The sequence below is a fragment of the Micropterus salmoides genome, unplaced genomic scaffold (assembly GCF_014851395.1).
Source record: "Micropterus salmoides isolate LMB-PRFRI ecotype aquatic unplaced genomic scaffold, ASM1485139v1 Ms_hic_scaffold_1, whole genome shotgun sequence".
Taxonomy (NCBI): Eukaryota; Metazoa; Chordata; class Actinopteri; order Centrarchiformes; family Centrarchidae; genus Micropterus; species Micropterus salmoides.
The window spans coordinates 39,685,818-39,700,943 of record NW_024040040.1 but is presented as its reverse complement, the minus strand read 5'-3'; the positions used below and the strand labels follow the sequence as shown (position 1 = coordinate 39,700,943).

The 15,126-nt window shown below is 41.0% G+C and overlaps 1 protein-coding gene across 1 annotated transcript in view; it reads left to right on the top strand.

Annotated features, from left to right (window-relative positions):
* The window catches only part of dok6 (docking protein 6), a 49,198-nt gene that overhangs the window by 16,683 nt on the left and 17,389 nt on the right, over nt 1-15,126 (top strand). Inside the window, exons 2-3 of the mRNA XM_038727174.1 lie at nt 10,907-11,014; nt 14,682-14,796. Of these exons, the coding sequence (XP_038583102.1) occupies nt 10,907-11,014; nt 14,682-14,796 (223 nt within the window). The remainder of the gene's footprint in view (nt 1-10,906; nt 11,015-14,681; nt 14,797-15,126) is intronic.

Genomic DNA, 15,126 nt, shown 5'->3' with positions numbered 1-15,126 from the left:
AGCTGCAATCAATGGTAATTAAGCTAGTCAATTGCTGGTGTTGCATCATGGTTGTGGGCAAGAGCTCCTTTCATCCTCTTGCTTTATATTCTCATCCCACAAGAGGCTAGTCGGTCACTTCTGAGGCACTGTATTTGGTTTCCATGGAACAGCCCCTCTCACCTGTCGGCTGCCCTAGATGCAAATTTTGCTGGAAGCCGCTGGCGCGGCGAGCATCAGCATATTAAAGTGATGAAATAAGGATTTGCCCACATTACAGCTCCACCTAAATGGAGTTTTCTGCTTTTCCTCTTCATTTATGGATTTGGTGCAGGTTTAGCATTCAGCCTGGCTCGAGGATACACATGGCGGACAACTCATTCCAGTCTTGTTTAAAGAAAGTAACACTGCTCCGTATTGTTGCTCTCTGTCTACGGTGGTCTCACTATGCTTGTCAGCGAGGGTATTCTGCCATAGTCAAATCCTTCTTTGTCTGCGTGTTATTGTCCGTGAACGCTTCAGCCTTGTACATGGATTAAATGGAAATTGCTCTGTGTGTGTGTGTGTATGTGTGTGTGTGTGTGTGTGTGTGTGTGTGTGTGTGTGTGCATGCAGAGGATTGCTGACTAAAGCTGTAATACATAAAGGTCTGGATGAGGAATGGTTTAAAGAGCAGGCAATTGTTATAATGATGACTTAAAGCAAAACTGCCCTGCAGTTTTACACATGCATGGCGAGTCCACCGCTGCGTTGCGTATACTGTAGCCGACAGTGCTTGCCAACCTCGGTGTCACTGGAATCAATAGCGGCTAAAATATATGATGGAATAACTTTGCTGCACTGAAGTAAGCAACATTATAAAACTGTGTTGGTAGATTATCGGATTGTGATTGCAGTATAGTCCTTTGTCCTCATCCTGTGTTTTCTTACCGTAACAAAATAAAATCCTCTCTTACTCCTCTTCGCTCCTCACACCTGAGAATGAAACTTCAATATTGACCTACATCTCCTTCAGAATAATTTGGCTGCTATTTTTGTACTGTACTTGAAAAAAAAGGCCCTGCTACAGCGGCTGCGATGGCCGGATCCACACAGTGTGTGACATTTTAACTAGTGTTTTCCAGCTCAAGGCTGCGTCGCCCAGCTTGGGCCAAACATATCCCTTGTCTCTCCCACAGTAATAAGAAACAACAGGGGAAAGACTTTCCCCTGCACTCAACTATGTTATTTGCATGATTATTGGAAGCAGGGTGTGGCACAAACAGACTCAGTTTGTAGCTTTCCAAGGTTTGAAAAGCAACAGTTTTTATGCAGTTTTCCCTGGTATTTGGGAGAAGAGGGATTCTTATGAATGATGCAGCAAAAAGCATTCATCATGATCTACCCTCAATGCTCTGACCACAAGTCCTATTTAAAAGCATACTTTATCATGAAGCCTAATAGAGAGCTGCAGCCAAGTCGGCCTATTCCGACACTCTACTTTTTCAACAGCTGCTCTCACCGCCTCATGATCAGTTTCACTTGTCCAGCCTTTCATCTTGAGCGGACTTTCTTTCTTTTGGCCTCTTATTTTTGTTTCTCTCTTTCACCCTCTCTTGTAATTTTCATCCTTCCTGGCTTTCTCTCAGTCCCTCAATGGCCCTCCTTTTATTTCCGTCCGTTACATGGTCCTTTTCATACCACCTGCCCTTGCAGTCTCTGTCATATTGGCTAGAGGGACCCTTTGCTTTTTGGGGGCGAGGAATCAGCTGGAATCTGTTGTCCTTCATATTTCATGCCACATTGTGACAGAGATCCAGTTTTCAAGCCACAAATACGCCTGCGTGTAATGCCACCCGCTCACAGCCAAGGCCTTCAAGTGAAAATAAGGGTTACTAATACTATGATATTACATTTCTGGACCGGTTTGGCTCATGAATGTTTGATGAGAATGCCCAATCATGCATAGACACAAGGAAGAGATGAGGAATGGGAGAGGAGAAATTTAGAAGAGAGAGGGTGACGACAGAAGGGCAGGAGGAGAGACAGAGACGAATCAGGCTTGGATAGAAAGTGAGGACGGGGAGCGTGTGTGTGTGTTTGGGATGGAGTGGGGGGAGTGATTACTTGCTGCTGAGGTAGCACTGCATTACACACGAGGATTTGGAATGGCCCAGATAAAGTAATCTATGATTAACTGGGGCGCGGCTGGCTCGCCACCCTGCCAACAGCTGTAGTCAGGGGCGAATTATAAAATTATGGTATGTCAAAACATTTTAGATGCGGCGGGAAATATATCTCGTGGAGGGGGATATGCATCAAGTCAAAGGTGACAGCCTGCGGCTCGGGAAGAGAGCATCGGTGCCATTAAGACAAATGTCAGTTGTCGTCTTATTTGGAGAATTGTTGACATGGCGGAACAATCCTGGGCAGATTTGTTTTTAGGGGGGGCTGGGGTCATAGCTGGCGGAGTGATCGCCGCAGTGATTGCTGTAACAACTGTCCGACTTGATAACAAATCAAATTATAAAGATGGACACCGTGGCACAGACCCCGCCGCCGTCTGAAATTGATTGCCAGCACCAGGAGGCGATATTGCCGGGCTTGGTCTGTCATAGTCCATCAGCCGTCATTATCACCGGGGGAACATTAAACCTTATGCAGAGCTGAATGAGGAGGAAGACTTCATCCCCAATACTGCCAGGAGTTTGACAGAAAAAAAACAGACAGGTAGAACTATGCTGTATCAGATGGTTGTTTTCTTTGTGGTTAAAAGGATAAAAATGCATTTCTTATGCTCAGAACCCTGTTAGAATTGCTCAGTATTCTACATGCTAAGTACCAGCCGAATCCGGTCTGTTATCATCACGTCGAGTGTTGCCGAACTACCTTGATTGAAGTGCTCTCATATCTTGCATTGCCAGCGACTGCAGCGGTAATCAACTTTTAAACCATAGTTTCTAGGACACATGAATCATCAAGAGGCTACAAACCCTTCCCACATTTCTCCCTTTTCTTATCAAATATCTGAGGAATTAGAAGTGTGTTCGCGCCTCTGAGGTATTACGATTGGGCTTCAATGTTCACTAGTGCTCATGAGAATTTAACAGGTGGCTATTTTTACTCTGCCATTAGTCATTTACCTGAAGTGGGCTGTCATTGGAAATCATTTTCATGTCTGTAGACAGTTCCTCAGTTCATCCAAATGACAAGTGATTTTTGCCTGTGGGGGAAATAGGGCCTATATTTTATTGAGAGGCGAGACAGTTCTTTAATAATGCCTGGAGTTTGAGAATGCTCCCTGAAGGGGATGGATTTTGTGTTTAAGGCCACTTACAGGTAAATGACTAAGGCTTCAAAGATGGCTCATTACTGAGGTGCATGAGGTGTCTGACTTCCTAAATTCCCTACCAGACTTCTCAGTCATGGTTTTACACGCTCTTTCGTCTGACAATGCCGCCTGTCAGGAACCCATTTTTAACTTTAAGGCATTTGTTGCTACATTAAATGTCACTACACCATAAAGCAAAGTTATTTTATATGTAGACAAATGTGTTCGCAGTTTCCTTTTGACCTTTTTATAAGAGCCCATCAAACAGTCTTCTTCCATCTATCTGTGATCATACTTTGGCTCTAATCCTTCTTCTAGCCCCCTTGAACAGCGGTCTCAGTGTGGTTGTCGTAGTAGAGCTGGTGTTGATGAACAACGCTGCACCTTGCCAAGTGCCTCCTGAAGTGTTTTGCCTTGCCACAGACAGATCTCCCTAAAAGTGAAGGGATTGCCCTTGAAATGTTCTCTCCAGCTCGTTGCCTTTGCCGCTGCCTATTTTACACACCGCCTTGCTATGTGTGGCGATGTACTCATTGTTTTTTGATAGTGTGGAATCATATAGAGATGCATTTCAGAGCCAAAGAAAGATTATCTTATTCATATCTAGCACAATGTTTTCGCAATGTTTTCAACCCTGCTGACTTCTTCTTGTTTTTTTAGCATTGCAGGTTGAATACAAAATGGATTTCATACATTTTTTGTGTAACAGCCTACACAAAACACATCATGATGACAAAATGAAAACATGCTCTTGGAAGATTTGGTATTTTTTCCCATTCAAATTTACACATTTGCTCAAGGTCAGTCAAATTGAATGGGTAGTGCAGATGAAAACCAATTTTAAAGCAATTCCATTATACATATTTTCAGTGGAATTAAAATTCTGCCTTTTCTCTGGGCCACTCTACAACCATTTCAGTGTTGATTTCACTTGATGCTGGAAGTCATCATAATCAAAGATCTTGAGCAGGTTCTTGTCAACAGTTTGCTTCCATTAATTTCCTTTGTCCTGACAAGTCCTTCAGTTTCTACAACTGTTGTCACCCCCACTGTGCTTCATGTAAAAGAGATTACATGGATTATGAGCTTAGCCTTGCCTTTTTCTGGATTCAGAGGTTTTGCATGAGCACTGAAGAAATCGGCCTTTGTTTCATCTGACCATCTGAATGTTTTGCTCCTTCACATGTCACAAGCAAACTTTTGGCATGTTGTCACATGCCTCTTTTCAGAAGCGGCTTCCTTCTGGCCACGCAAACACACCGGATTTGACTGGTGCTTTACTGATTGTTGTCCCACTACCAACTCCAGACGCTGAGGACAGTACACATGGACGCTGCAGACTCACGCTACGTAACGTTGCTATTACATGATCAGCATCTTAAACCCCTAGGCCACTTGGATGCCATGTGTTTTAAATTATTTAAGGTGCAATCCGGTGTAGTGTATAAATTATTTTATAACCTTCCAGGGCACAGCCAGAGATCTGATATCAGAACTTACATTTACATACATTTTGGATGTCTATTTGTACAGTAATACACTATACTATAATACTTAGCAACCTACACACTGTACAGTATATTGTGGCTGCAGAAACTCTCAAGTGCTACAATGCTAATACAATTTGCTGGCACACTTTCCCGAATTGTAGTGGTTAAACAAAACATCACAATATGTGATGATAAAACATGCTTTTGACCTGCACCATCATGATTCATAAAGAAAATGTTTTCTTCTGAATGATGCCCACTCAGAGGAACAAGTCAAAAGTTAAACTCAATTCAGCACTAAGACATTTGAAAGGTTAATATTGTATTACTGCATTAATTCACATACAAAAAGACAAATAGGCCATTTAAAACCGTAGAGAGAAGGCAAAGGAATTTTATTTGTTTTCCTCGCATTCAGTTCTGGTTTTGGACCATTTACTTATTAATGAAGAGGCAAGAGATACACATGCACACACACACACACACACACACACACTCACACACACTCACGCCACCCACAATCGTGGGCAGCTTGTGTTGAAAAAATTATTTTCTTTAATAAATCATTCTAAGATTGTGTTAATGAAGTGTTAAATTTTAATGACCCAGTCTCGTTTGGATTCCGGTGGCCCCATGGGTTCATCCCACCTCCCAGAATTTAAATGAATGCACAATAAAATTACTTCTCTAAATCTTGAGTCTTCTCATTTGTTGTGATCCTCATGACCTGCGGAATTTTGCTGTTCACCCAAAGTACCATTTCGACCAGAGGATCAAATGAATTATTCTGTCTTCAACAGACTTACATATTGAGACTACCTTTCACCTGTCACTGTGGAGAAGTGCTCAGATGTTGGTAATAATGTGCGTATGTGTGCGTGTTTCCAAGCTGGTATGTGTTGAGTGAGGGGTGTGTATGTGCAGATGAGACAACCTTCTCTGACTAACTTTTAATTACAAGCCTTCCAATCATTAATCAGACTCTGAGACTGAGACCTGCCAATCAAACCTATGGGAAAAGTGTCATGTTTAGTCTCTAAGAGGGCACATGCTGAAAAGCTGCTTAACACAGGAAGAAAAGACGCATGGTGATTGGACCTGCAGTAGAGTTCAAAAGATTCATTCAGAATTTGATGTATATGACTTTCTACTTACCATGAGCTAATATCAGAGTCACTGTGACTCCAGATCAGTTAATGACATCCATGCCAGATTGAGGAGCTTGTGCCAGCAAACTTAGTTTTGGCACTACTTGATCTACTGTAAGTGCTAATTTTGAAACAGTTCATCATGAATTTGTTTTAAATACGGAAGACTGAGTCTCCTACCCAAGTGTGTTTTTTTTATTGTTTTTTTTTAACCCAAGTATTTTTTTTCAATAGATGATTGTTTGAGTAATGTTTGGAGTAGACGTGCCAACATGTAGTAATATAACTTGTAAATTAAATATTCAAGGCTCAAAGACCTAACATTAAACAAATGCAACCAATCACATGACATTGTGGATGAGTTGCAGGGGCAATCAGAATCACAGAGGCTGTGGAAACAAGGTTGGCTGGCCAGCCTCTGCACGCTGCAACAATCAAAGCCAAAGGCAGCGTTGCTTTTTGGTCACAAGCCTGCCAGTTTGCCTATGTAGACATGCCAAATGCAGTTTTGTTTGTAGTTACTTTATAAATGGGGTGTTCTTTTCCAAACTCTGTGTAGTAAAAGCTTTGCCATGCCTACTTTGTGTAATTGACCAAATGCATACCACAAGGTGGGTGGAGGTGGAACTGCTTTTACGCAATAGTAATCAGAGGACAACTCAAAGCAAAATGAATCTGTTATCACCAGAACGGTCCTCCTCTTCCCTTTTCTGGAACTGACGAGTTGGTTTTCAGTGCCAAGCAGCGTATTCTATGCTGTTTTGGCATTAAATACATTGCACCAAACCAGCAGAGAGTCTAGTTCACGTCTGTGTAATTACAATCAGTGCAAGAGTGTCTCTGAATAAGACCCACCAGCAGCCTGAGAATAGGCCTGCCTTGACAAAGCATTGACAACTGTGGAACAGGCAAAATTAAGCCCTCTCCATTCATACCCCCTAGTTCTTATTATGCACAAGCTATCTCACTGAGCTTGCTTTTGTGCTGGTATAATTACTTAATCGGAGCACTCCTAGGGTGAATTACTTTGTGTGCTGCAAGCAGGCAGCATTGCTTTGACTCAAGCTCCTAAAGGGAAAATGAAGCTAGCTTTAATTTTACTGTTTAAAAGTCGGAAATGTGATAATGGCCATTGTCAAAAGGGATTCACATGTATGCTTGTGTTTCCGTCAGGACTGCAGTTTTGTTTTATTTTTATGGGCATAATTATGGAAATAAATACAGTATGTTCCATTTTGAGTAAGATTTTATCACCCCTTTGTTTCCTTACCTCTTAAAAGCATTTTATGGGAGGTGTAGAGAATGATCCACAGTGCATTAGAGAGTGTGTAGTGTAATGTTTTGTGTTGTTTGCTGTTTATAATAGGCCTGGGCAACACTTAACTAGAATGGAGGCCCATCAAGGCAGACCGATAAGGACCTAGGGATCCACTCTCGTCAATTACTGCAAAGTGCCAAGTTCAACTCAGTGGGCCTTTTATGAAGTACACCAGCTGAGTAAACAAATGAATCGTACATCCATGGTTCCCCAACACAACCATGCGGCTCAGGGCAATCATACATCAGACAGAGTGATAGCGGCTGTCTCCACAAGGAAATAGAAGGGTCCGACTATTAAAGATAGGCAACCACATAGGGCTCATAAGCCATTAGCCATCACGCTCATTCTGCCTCTCAACTGCACTGTTCTGTCCGTATCAGATGGAATAATATTAAGTTATTCGTATTGTTCCGCAGAGACGTTGCTGTCCAAAGTGTATGTAGAAACTGTTTAAAAACCCATTGGATTAGCGGAAAAATGCATTGTATCAAAGCAGAAAACAGGGCAGGTCTTCTTGATAGTTACATGGTTTGTGCAGGGCCACTAAGATACAATATATGGTGTTACAGTGACAAATGTACAATGTTCAAACATAGAACTAAGAAATCTTGTATTCTTTAGTGGTTTTATGTGTTCATGTAAGTGTGTATATCTGTATGCGTCCATGTGTGTCCCTTTTCATTATGTAACCTTGAAATAGCCCGATATACAACATGCTGTATTTGTGTTATCTTCAGCTGGTGGATGGGCCGGACTGTGGCTCAGTAATCAATACAATGTACAGTAATCTTATGCACCAGAGAGAGAGAGAGAGACAGACACACAAACAGTTTGTGTGCGTTTGTCTGTGTGAGTGTGCGTGCACAAGAAAGAGAAACTGACTATGTGGTCCGAGGCCTTTCGTAGATGGAATTACTCCAGGTTGCAACTAAGTTGTTAAGCTCGTACTGCAGAGGGCAGTTAGTTCAAAGCTCTTGGGAACACAACTGACTTGGTGAATTTGAAATGTTTTTTAACACTTTGCTCTAATTTCAGTTCTGAACAATATCCACATATTCTGAAATGCAGTTTAATGCCTGCAGTTGTGGCCCATACTTGCCCTATCACTAATAAATAAACTAGTGAATTCACTGAGAAATTGGGAAATAAATGAATAAATGAATCATTGAATGAATAACGTATCCAGAATATGAGATATTAATTAATAACTAAAAAAAACAGTAAATAAATTAAAAGAATTTTTACTAACCCACATTCATTCCTAGCTAAATATTTTGACAAATTAAATATATATTTCCCTTGTGTACTTTTTAATTTTAATAATCCTTTAGTATGTGCTGGAAGGCACTCATGATGGGTGTGGCTTTAAGTTTTAAGACTCAGGGGGCTGGTGAGGATTCTGCTATTGACACTTTCAGGAAATTAAACCGAATTCTCGACAAATAATTCCTCCATGCAACAACAACAACAACAACAAAAACATTAACTGGTGAGAGACAGTATAAGGCATGCTGGCTAGCATGATGTTATTGCTTTACCTTGGATGTTAGATATCCATTTGTCTCCTCTGTCAAACATAACAGCTTGAAACTTTACTGCATTTTGAAGTGCATTATGTAATAATTTGCACTTTACAACAGATTTACTTTAGTGAATAGCTCATGATCTTTATATCGAAGCATAACAAAATGACTGTTGTGTATACTCAGTGTTCATTGTGGTTTATTGTATTATTCTTTCTATTGTTTATTATGTTGTTCTTTTTTGTATTTGACCTCTATAAAGACCTGCCGGGGACTACAGATAAAAATGAGTCTTCTGGCTAAATCTGGCCTATTTCCATGGATGCAACATCTGAAGTGTTCATTAATGTGCTCTGTCCCCTTTTAAATAAATAAATGAATGAATCTTCCTTAAAGTCCCAGTCTGCCACGTGGACCGTTGAGACCAAACCGCTATTTTAGGCGGGGTTGGGGTTGCTCTACAGTGTTGAATTGTATTCAGTACTTGGCTGTTCATTTGTAGAATAGTTTCAAATGTTGGTTATTTGTGATAGGATTCTGACTTTCATCTTATCTGTATAAATCCATCATTGCCATATAGCTATGTTAGACATGTTAGGCCTCGTTCAGATTGAGAATTAAAGCTAGCCCTGTGTGCAAAAATGCAGCTGAAAGCAGCTTCACCCTTTGCCCCAAAGCAATGTTATGTTATCCGGCAAAGTACTGCGTTTGAGAATCAAATATGTGCATAGTAGTAGTAGTTTTTCTCTATGGTATCTTAATTACTTAAAGCTGTAAAATGATATTATGATTTTTGGCTTTTGAGTTATATATCTTTTTTGTGCATGTACTAGGTTTGCAAAGTGAAAAAGCCCAAAGTCCACCCCAAAGGGAGTTCCCATCTCCCACAGAAAACACTGCTCTGAACTGCATGAAAACAGCTCGTTTGTAGTCCAGCCTTTATTTCCCTTTCTTGTGATGTTACAATGAAAATACGTGTTATAATGCTAGCTGAGCGTCTAGTCTGACACGCCCTCAAAAACACCGGTGGAAAAACACTGAGCTGCAGCACACACCTCTCCCTTCCAAACACTAGCTACCCTCCAAGCAGTCAATGGACATGAAGTTATTACTGTGATGTAGAGACAGAGCTCGGTTAAAACTTTATGGATGAAAGATACTTTTGTTACAGATTAATAACTCACCACTCTGAAACTCTTGCTCCAGTCCAAATTGCCAACCTGGTTGGCAACATGTAGCCTACAGCTGAATCGAAGCTGTTCACCGTCTTTTCGCTGACCCACCTTTCTCTGCTTCTGATTGGCTAGTAGTCCTTAACTAGGAACTGCGCATGTGCAACTCGCAAAAAAAAGCTGCAGCAATGTGCATTATGAAAAAAAATATGGTGTTTTTTAAAAATTCAACCATGTAAACCTGTTCTGGTACAACCCCTGAATAGGATTTTGAACCTGAAAATGAACATAATACCACCTCTTTAATTTGCCTGTCAAGTCACTCAAAATATCCTGCTCCCTACTATTCTATGTACTGTTTGTAGATGCAATGTCTGAATGGCCTGTGAGCTTATAATACTTAGCATTAGATTAATCAGAGTTGCCATTGACCAAAGTGAAAGTATTTACTCAAGTCCTACAACTCTAATTATTCACAATCTGCTGTCATAGACAGACCGGTGCATTATCTAAATTTGAATGATTTTTTTCACTCTCATCTTGACATCAGCTTGCTTAATTATGTAATCAGCGTAAGAATCAGTTTCATGTACTTTATGTCACTGCTTTCCATTGGTAAATGACATGAGGCCAATCTATATTTGGATCGATGGAAAAATGTTCACAGCTACTTTGAAGTGACCAGTTGCTTTGATGTTTAGACATTTTGCTGAGGTGGGTTTTAGTGGTTAATGGTAAGCTTGAATTCTGGGATGGTAGCTGGCATCGATTTCTCTGCTCTCTGCTTAGGTTTATAGCAGGGGTTGATTTTTCTGTCTTGTTAATATGGTGTCAGTTTGAGTTCTCCTCGTCTATTATTGTGTGGTTACTTTGCCCGACCTCTCTGGACGGTCAAGTTTGTGTTTGCTGTAGTCGGGAGAGTTGTGTTTCAGTAATGAAGCTGCCATCGTTCCCTGTTGTCAGATCTTCCGGAGGTGTTGGCTGGTGTTCAAGAAAGCCTCCAGTAAAGGACCCCGACGGTTAGAGAAGTACCCAGACGAGAAGGCAGCGTACTTCAGGAGCTTCCACAAGGTAAACACAAATGACTGAAACATTATAAATCACATTCTGATAATCCTGATCAATTTGTCATAATCTTTTGATTTACTATTATACTGCACAGCATTAGAGTCACAACAATATTAGAGCTGAGCAGATTTGTCATATATTTGATTATTTTCACTAGTAATCGACTTGTAAATCTATAAAACAAGACATTCACACATTTTCCCAGAGCCAAAAGTGATTTTTATATATATTTTCAAAACATTTCCCACAGCCTTAGGGAATTCACTGTTTTCTGACATTCTGGACTGACATTTATTGATTGTTCAAGAAAGTAATTAGCACATTAATAGATCATGAAAATAGTCATTTGTTGCTATCTTAAAGCACTTTTGCACAATGCTTCACAATAAAAGCAATGATGCTATGATTCGTAATGATTTGGTAACACCCTGATCTTCTGTCTAATGCCGCCATCGGACAACCATTCAAGTATGTAAAGTCTGATAATGTAGCTAATACATAACCTCATATATTGCATTCAACACAATATATTGCATTCAATCTCCTGTAGGTATTCACGGTCCCCAGAGAATCATGACTGTGTAAGTGTTTGTCTTCTTGGATACCAAAAGTAGATTAAACCTGGTCTCTCACTCTTCAGGGAACAGTCTCTGGCCGGGCCTAAATGCTACTGCGACATTGGCATGCAGAGCACATTCATCAGACAACAGCCGAGGGTTTCATTTTGCAATTTGGCCAACTGGTGGAATTAATTAGCTTTAGCTGATAAAAATCTGACGCCAGTGGTCGCCCACCAAAAGTGAGGAGCTGGGAATTGTATTTAGGGACGAAAAATGCAATCTCTGAAATCAACTGTTTTTAAACAGTACTTATTGTATAACAATAAGTTTCTCAAGGTGTTTTTTTACATTTACAAAAAAGAAAGCATATTAAACCTTTGGAATAAATGATCACTGAGTACTAAGCTATATTACACACTCCTACCAAGAACCTTGTTTTCATCTTCAAATAAAAGGTTCTGCCCATTGGCTGCAGATGATGGAGTTAAGGATCCATTAAGACACATTTTGTAACTCTATCTTCTCCCCTGGGGCCCTTCCCTCCCCTTTAAAAGTAATAATCCAGTATATAATATCTCTCTCCCTGTCTCTTAAGCCCTTTGAAATACCCCAATTACGGCTCATTATCATGGTGAGGGGAGATGATGTTAAATGAGTGGCACCAGGAACAGTGTTTTATAGTAATGAAAGGAGATAACAGGGCATAGGAGACTTTGACACCAGGTTTCCTATGTGGCTGCAGTTTGAGCGCTGATTTAGTAGTCTGCAACAGGCTGTCTACTACCTTATAATTATGAATCAGGTCGGGGATTTCCCAAACATGGTGGAAATGTCTCATTTTGTTTACTTAATTTGCCAGGATGTATGTGAGCATAGGCCAGGTAGATGTTACCTCCACTTTGTTAGCATCCCCCGCTGCTACAGTATCTCTGCCTACTGCATCATCTCCCCCCCCCCCAGAGGCATCTCAAACACCCGGCGCTGGAGTGAGCGATGAGTGCACACATGCACCAGTGCACCTGGTAATGCATCGCCACAAAGATCAAGAAAGGTCCCGTCTGAGGGCTTCATTCAACGCTGCAGTGCTTTGGGAGGAAATAGGCTGCACTGGTGGCTGATTTACAGAATCAACGCATAGAGGATTGGCTTTCTTTCCCTCCATACCCTCCTAATCCCTCTCTGTATCGCTCTCTCTCTCTCTTTCTCTCTCTCTCTCTCTCTCTCTCTCTGTCTCCCCCTGTTCTCTGTCTGAGAAGTGCTCGTCCACACAGTAAAACAATCCCTGAATATTTTTTGCAATATTTTTAGCCCTTTGAAAAGTAGTTTTTACGTGTGCTACATTTCTTTAGCTCTCCTGAGCTCCTGATAGATGCAGCTAAAGTGGAAAGATGGGGTGTAGGCCTATTTAAATGCTTAAATACAGTATGTGCATATAGAACTGGAAATAACCAGTGCAGCAAAGAGGGGCGATCGGTAGACCACTTCGGTCCAGAGTGAAATATCTCAACAACTATTGGAGGGATTGGCATGAAATTTGGCACAGACGTTTATGCTCCCTTCAGAGTGTATTGTAATCACTTTGAGGATCCCTGAACTTTCAAGGCATTTCCATGACATTTCCATCAGTCTCAGTTGCACTTTGTGTTTTCTGCTAATTAGCGAATGTAAGCATGGTGACACACTAAACTAAGAAAGGGAACATGGTAAACATTATACCTGCCAAATGTCAGCATGTTAGCTTTGTCATTGTAAGCGTGTTAGCAAGCAAACATTAACATATAACTCTGAGCACTGGTGCACCCAAGCACAGCCTTGCAGAGCAGCTAGCGCGGCTGCAGACTCTTAGTCTTCTTAACATGAGATTTAACTTACACCTTTGAATAAACGAGAAAAAAGACGAGGATAGGAGATGAGGAATAGGTCTCATCACAAATGATTCACTTTGCTCGGACTCCAGCGCCTTAGGCTTGGAATGCACCCAAACCTTTCCCTTAGACACACAGCTTCACACACACACACAGAAAGACTAAAGCATGCACGGTTACACACTAAACACAAACAGAGTAAGAGATGAGAGGCTGGTGGAATTCATGGCTCAGAAATTCCCACTTTAGATGCTTTGCTTTGTGTCAGTTATATGTATGAAAAGCCTACCCGAGGACAAATACATAATATATTTTCACAGGGTCAAAGAAATCACCTCATCTTATATAAAATATTTAGATACTATCTTGGAGGGGGATATGAAATTACAAATGAAAAATAGCTGCTATCTTTCAATATCCATAGCCTCCTCTGCCTTTTCTGTTTTTTTTGTATTTCCTTGCTTTGTTGTTGAAATGCTTTTTAAAACCTCTCTGTAACTTGCTGAGCAAAGGATATCTGACAATAGAGAGGAAATTTATTATATGTAATCTTAATGTACAAAGAAATCTGTAGTCCACATATGTTGTGTGTGTTATTAGGTGTGGTCTTTTAACCTTAAATGCTCAAGCTTTACAAAATGGGCAGTGAGCCCAGCTAATTCATTCCCAACAGACTGGCAAAGGGCCCACAGTTAGCACACAATGGACCACAATAATATAATGGGCCTTATCTCCCAGGCAGAGTGAACACAGCGAAGACTGTTGAACAAAATGGCCTGTAAATGCGGGTGATATTCAATTAAATGTAATCTTCTCTACTCCTTTTTTTTCTCCATTCGCGATCACTCTCCTGGTAAAGTTATTTCGATGCTTTTGATCACACATCTCCCTATTGACTGTAAGAAAACTGTCTCAAGGAGAGGCACTCGAACAGTGGATGCAGAGTATAATACATTACATACTACACACTATACTGCAGCTTCCACCACGCTGCACCAGGCTGACATTGTGGATGATTTCTTAATTTTTCGTAGCTTTTCGTAATCAGCAGGAGAATCGCTATCATATCCATCAGGATCATCCACATCTCTGTTTTACTTTGCTGTCCTTTATATGCTAAGCCTCTAACTACTATTGCACTTTCAGTGAAGCAGTGCAAGATGGCAATTAAGCCTTTCTGCTTCTGCTGCTGGACTGTGTTCATTCAAGGTAATGTGCTGCTACCACCCTGTCCTCCCTCTTCAGATCACTGAGCTCCATAACATCAAGAACATTACCCGGATGCCGCGGGAGACAAAAAAGCATGCTGTGGCCATCATCTTCTGTGACGACACATCCAAGACATTTTCCTGTGACTCGGGTAAGAACCTCCCCCCCTATTCAAAATTAGTCTTTCTCTGCTGCAGAAGAGCAGGGGAGGGTGGAAAGCATTGACTTCTAGGGCTGTTTGTAGATATTTTTTTGCACGCAAAGGCATGACTGTGTGTCAGCAGATGTTGGATGAGAAGTGGAGTGGTGGTTTGCGAGAAGTTTTGGCAAGAAACGGAGGAAGAATCAGAAGTGGCAGAAAGAGGCAGCGGAGAACTGGAGTTTAGCCAAGTGGTGCTCATTTGCCGCTATATTAAGAAGTGGGAGGATCTGTTCCGAAATATTGATTTTCATTCTGCAGGTATGAAAAACCATATTGGGC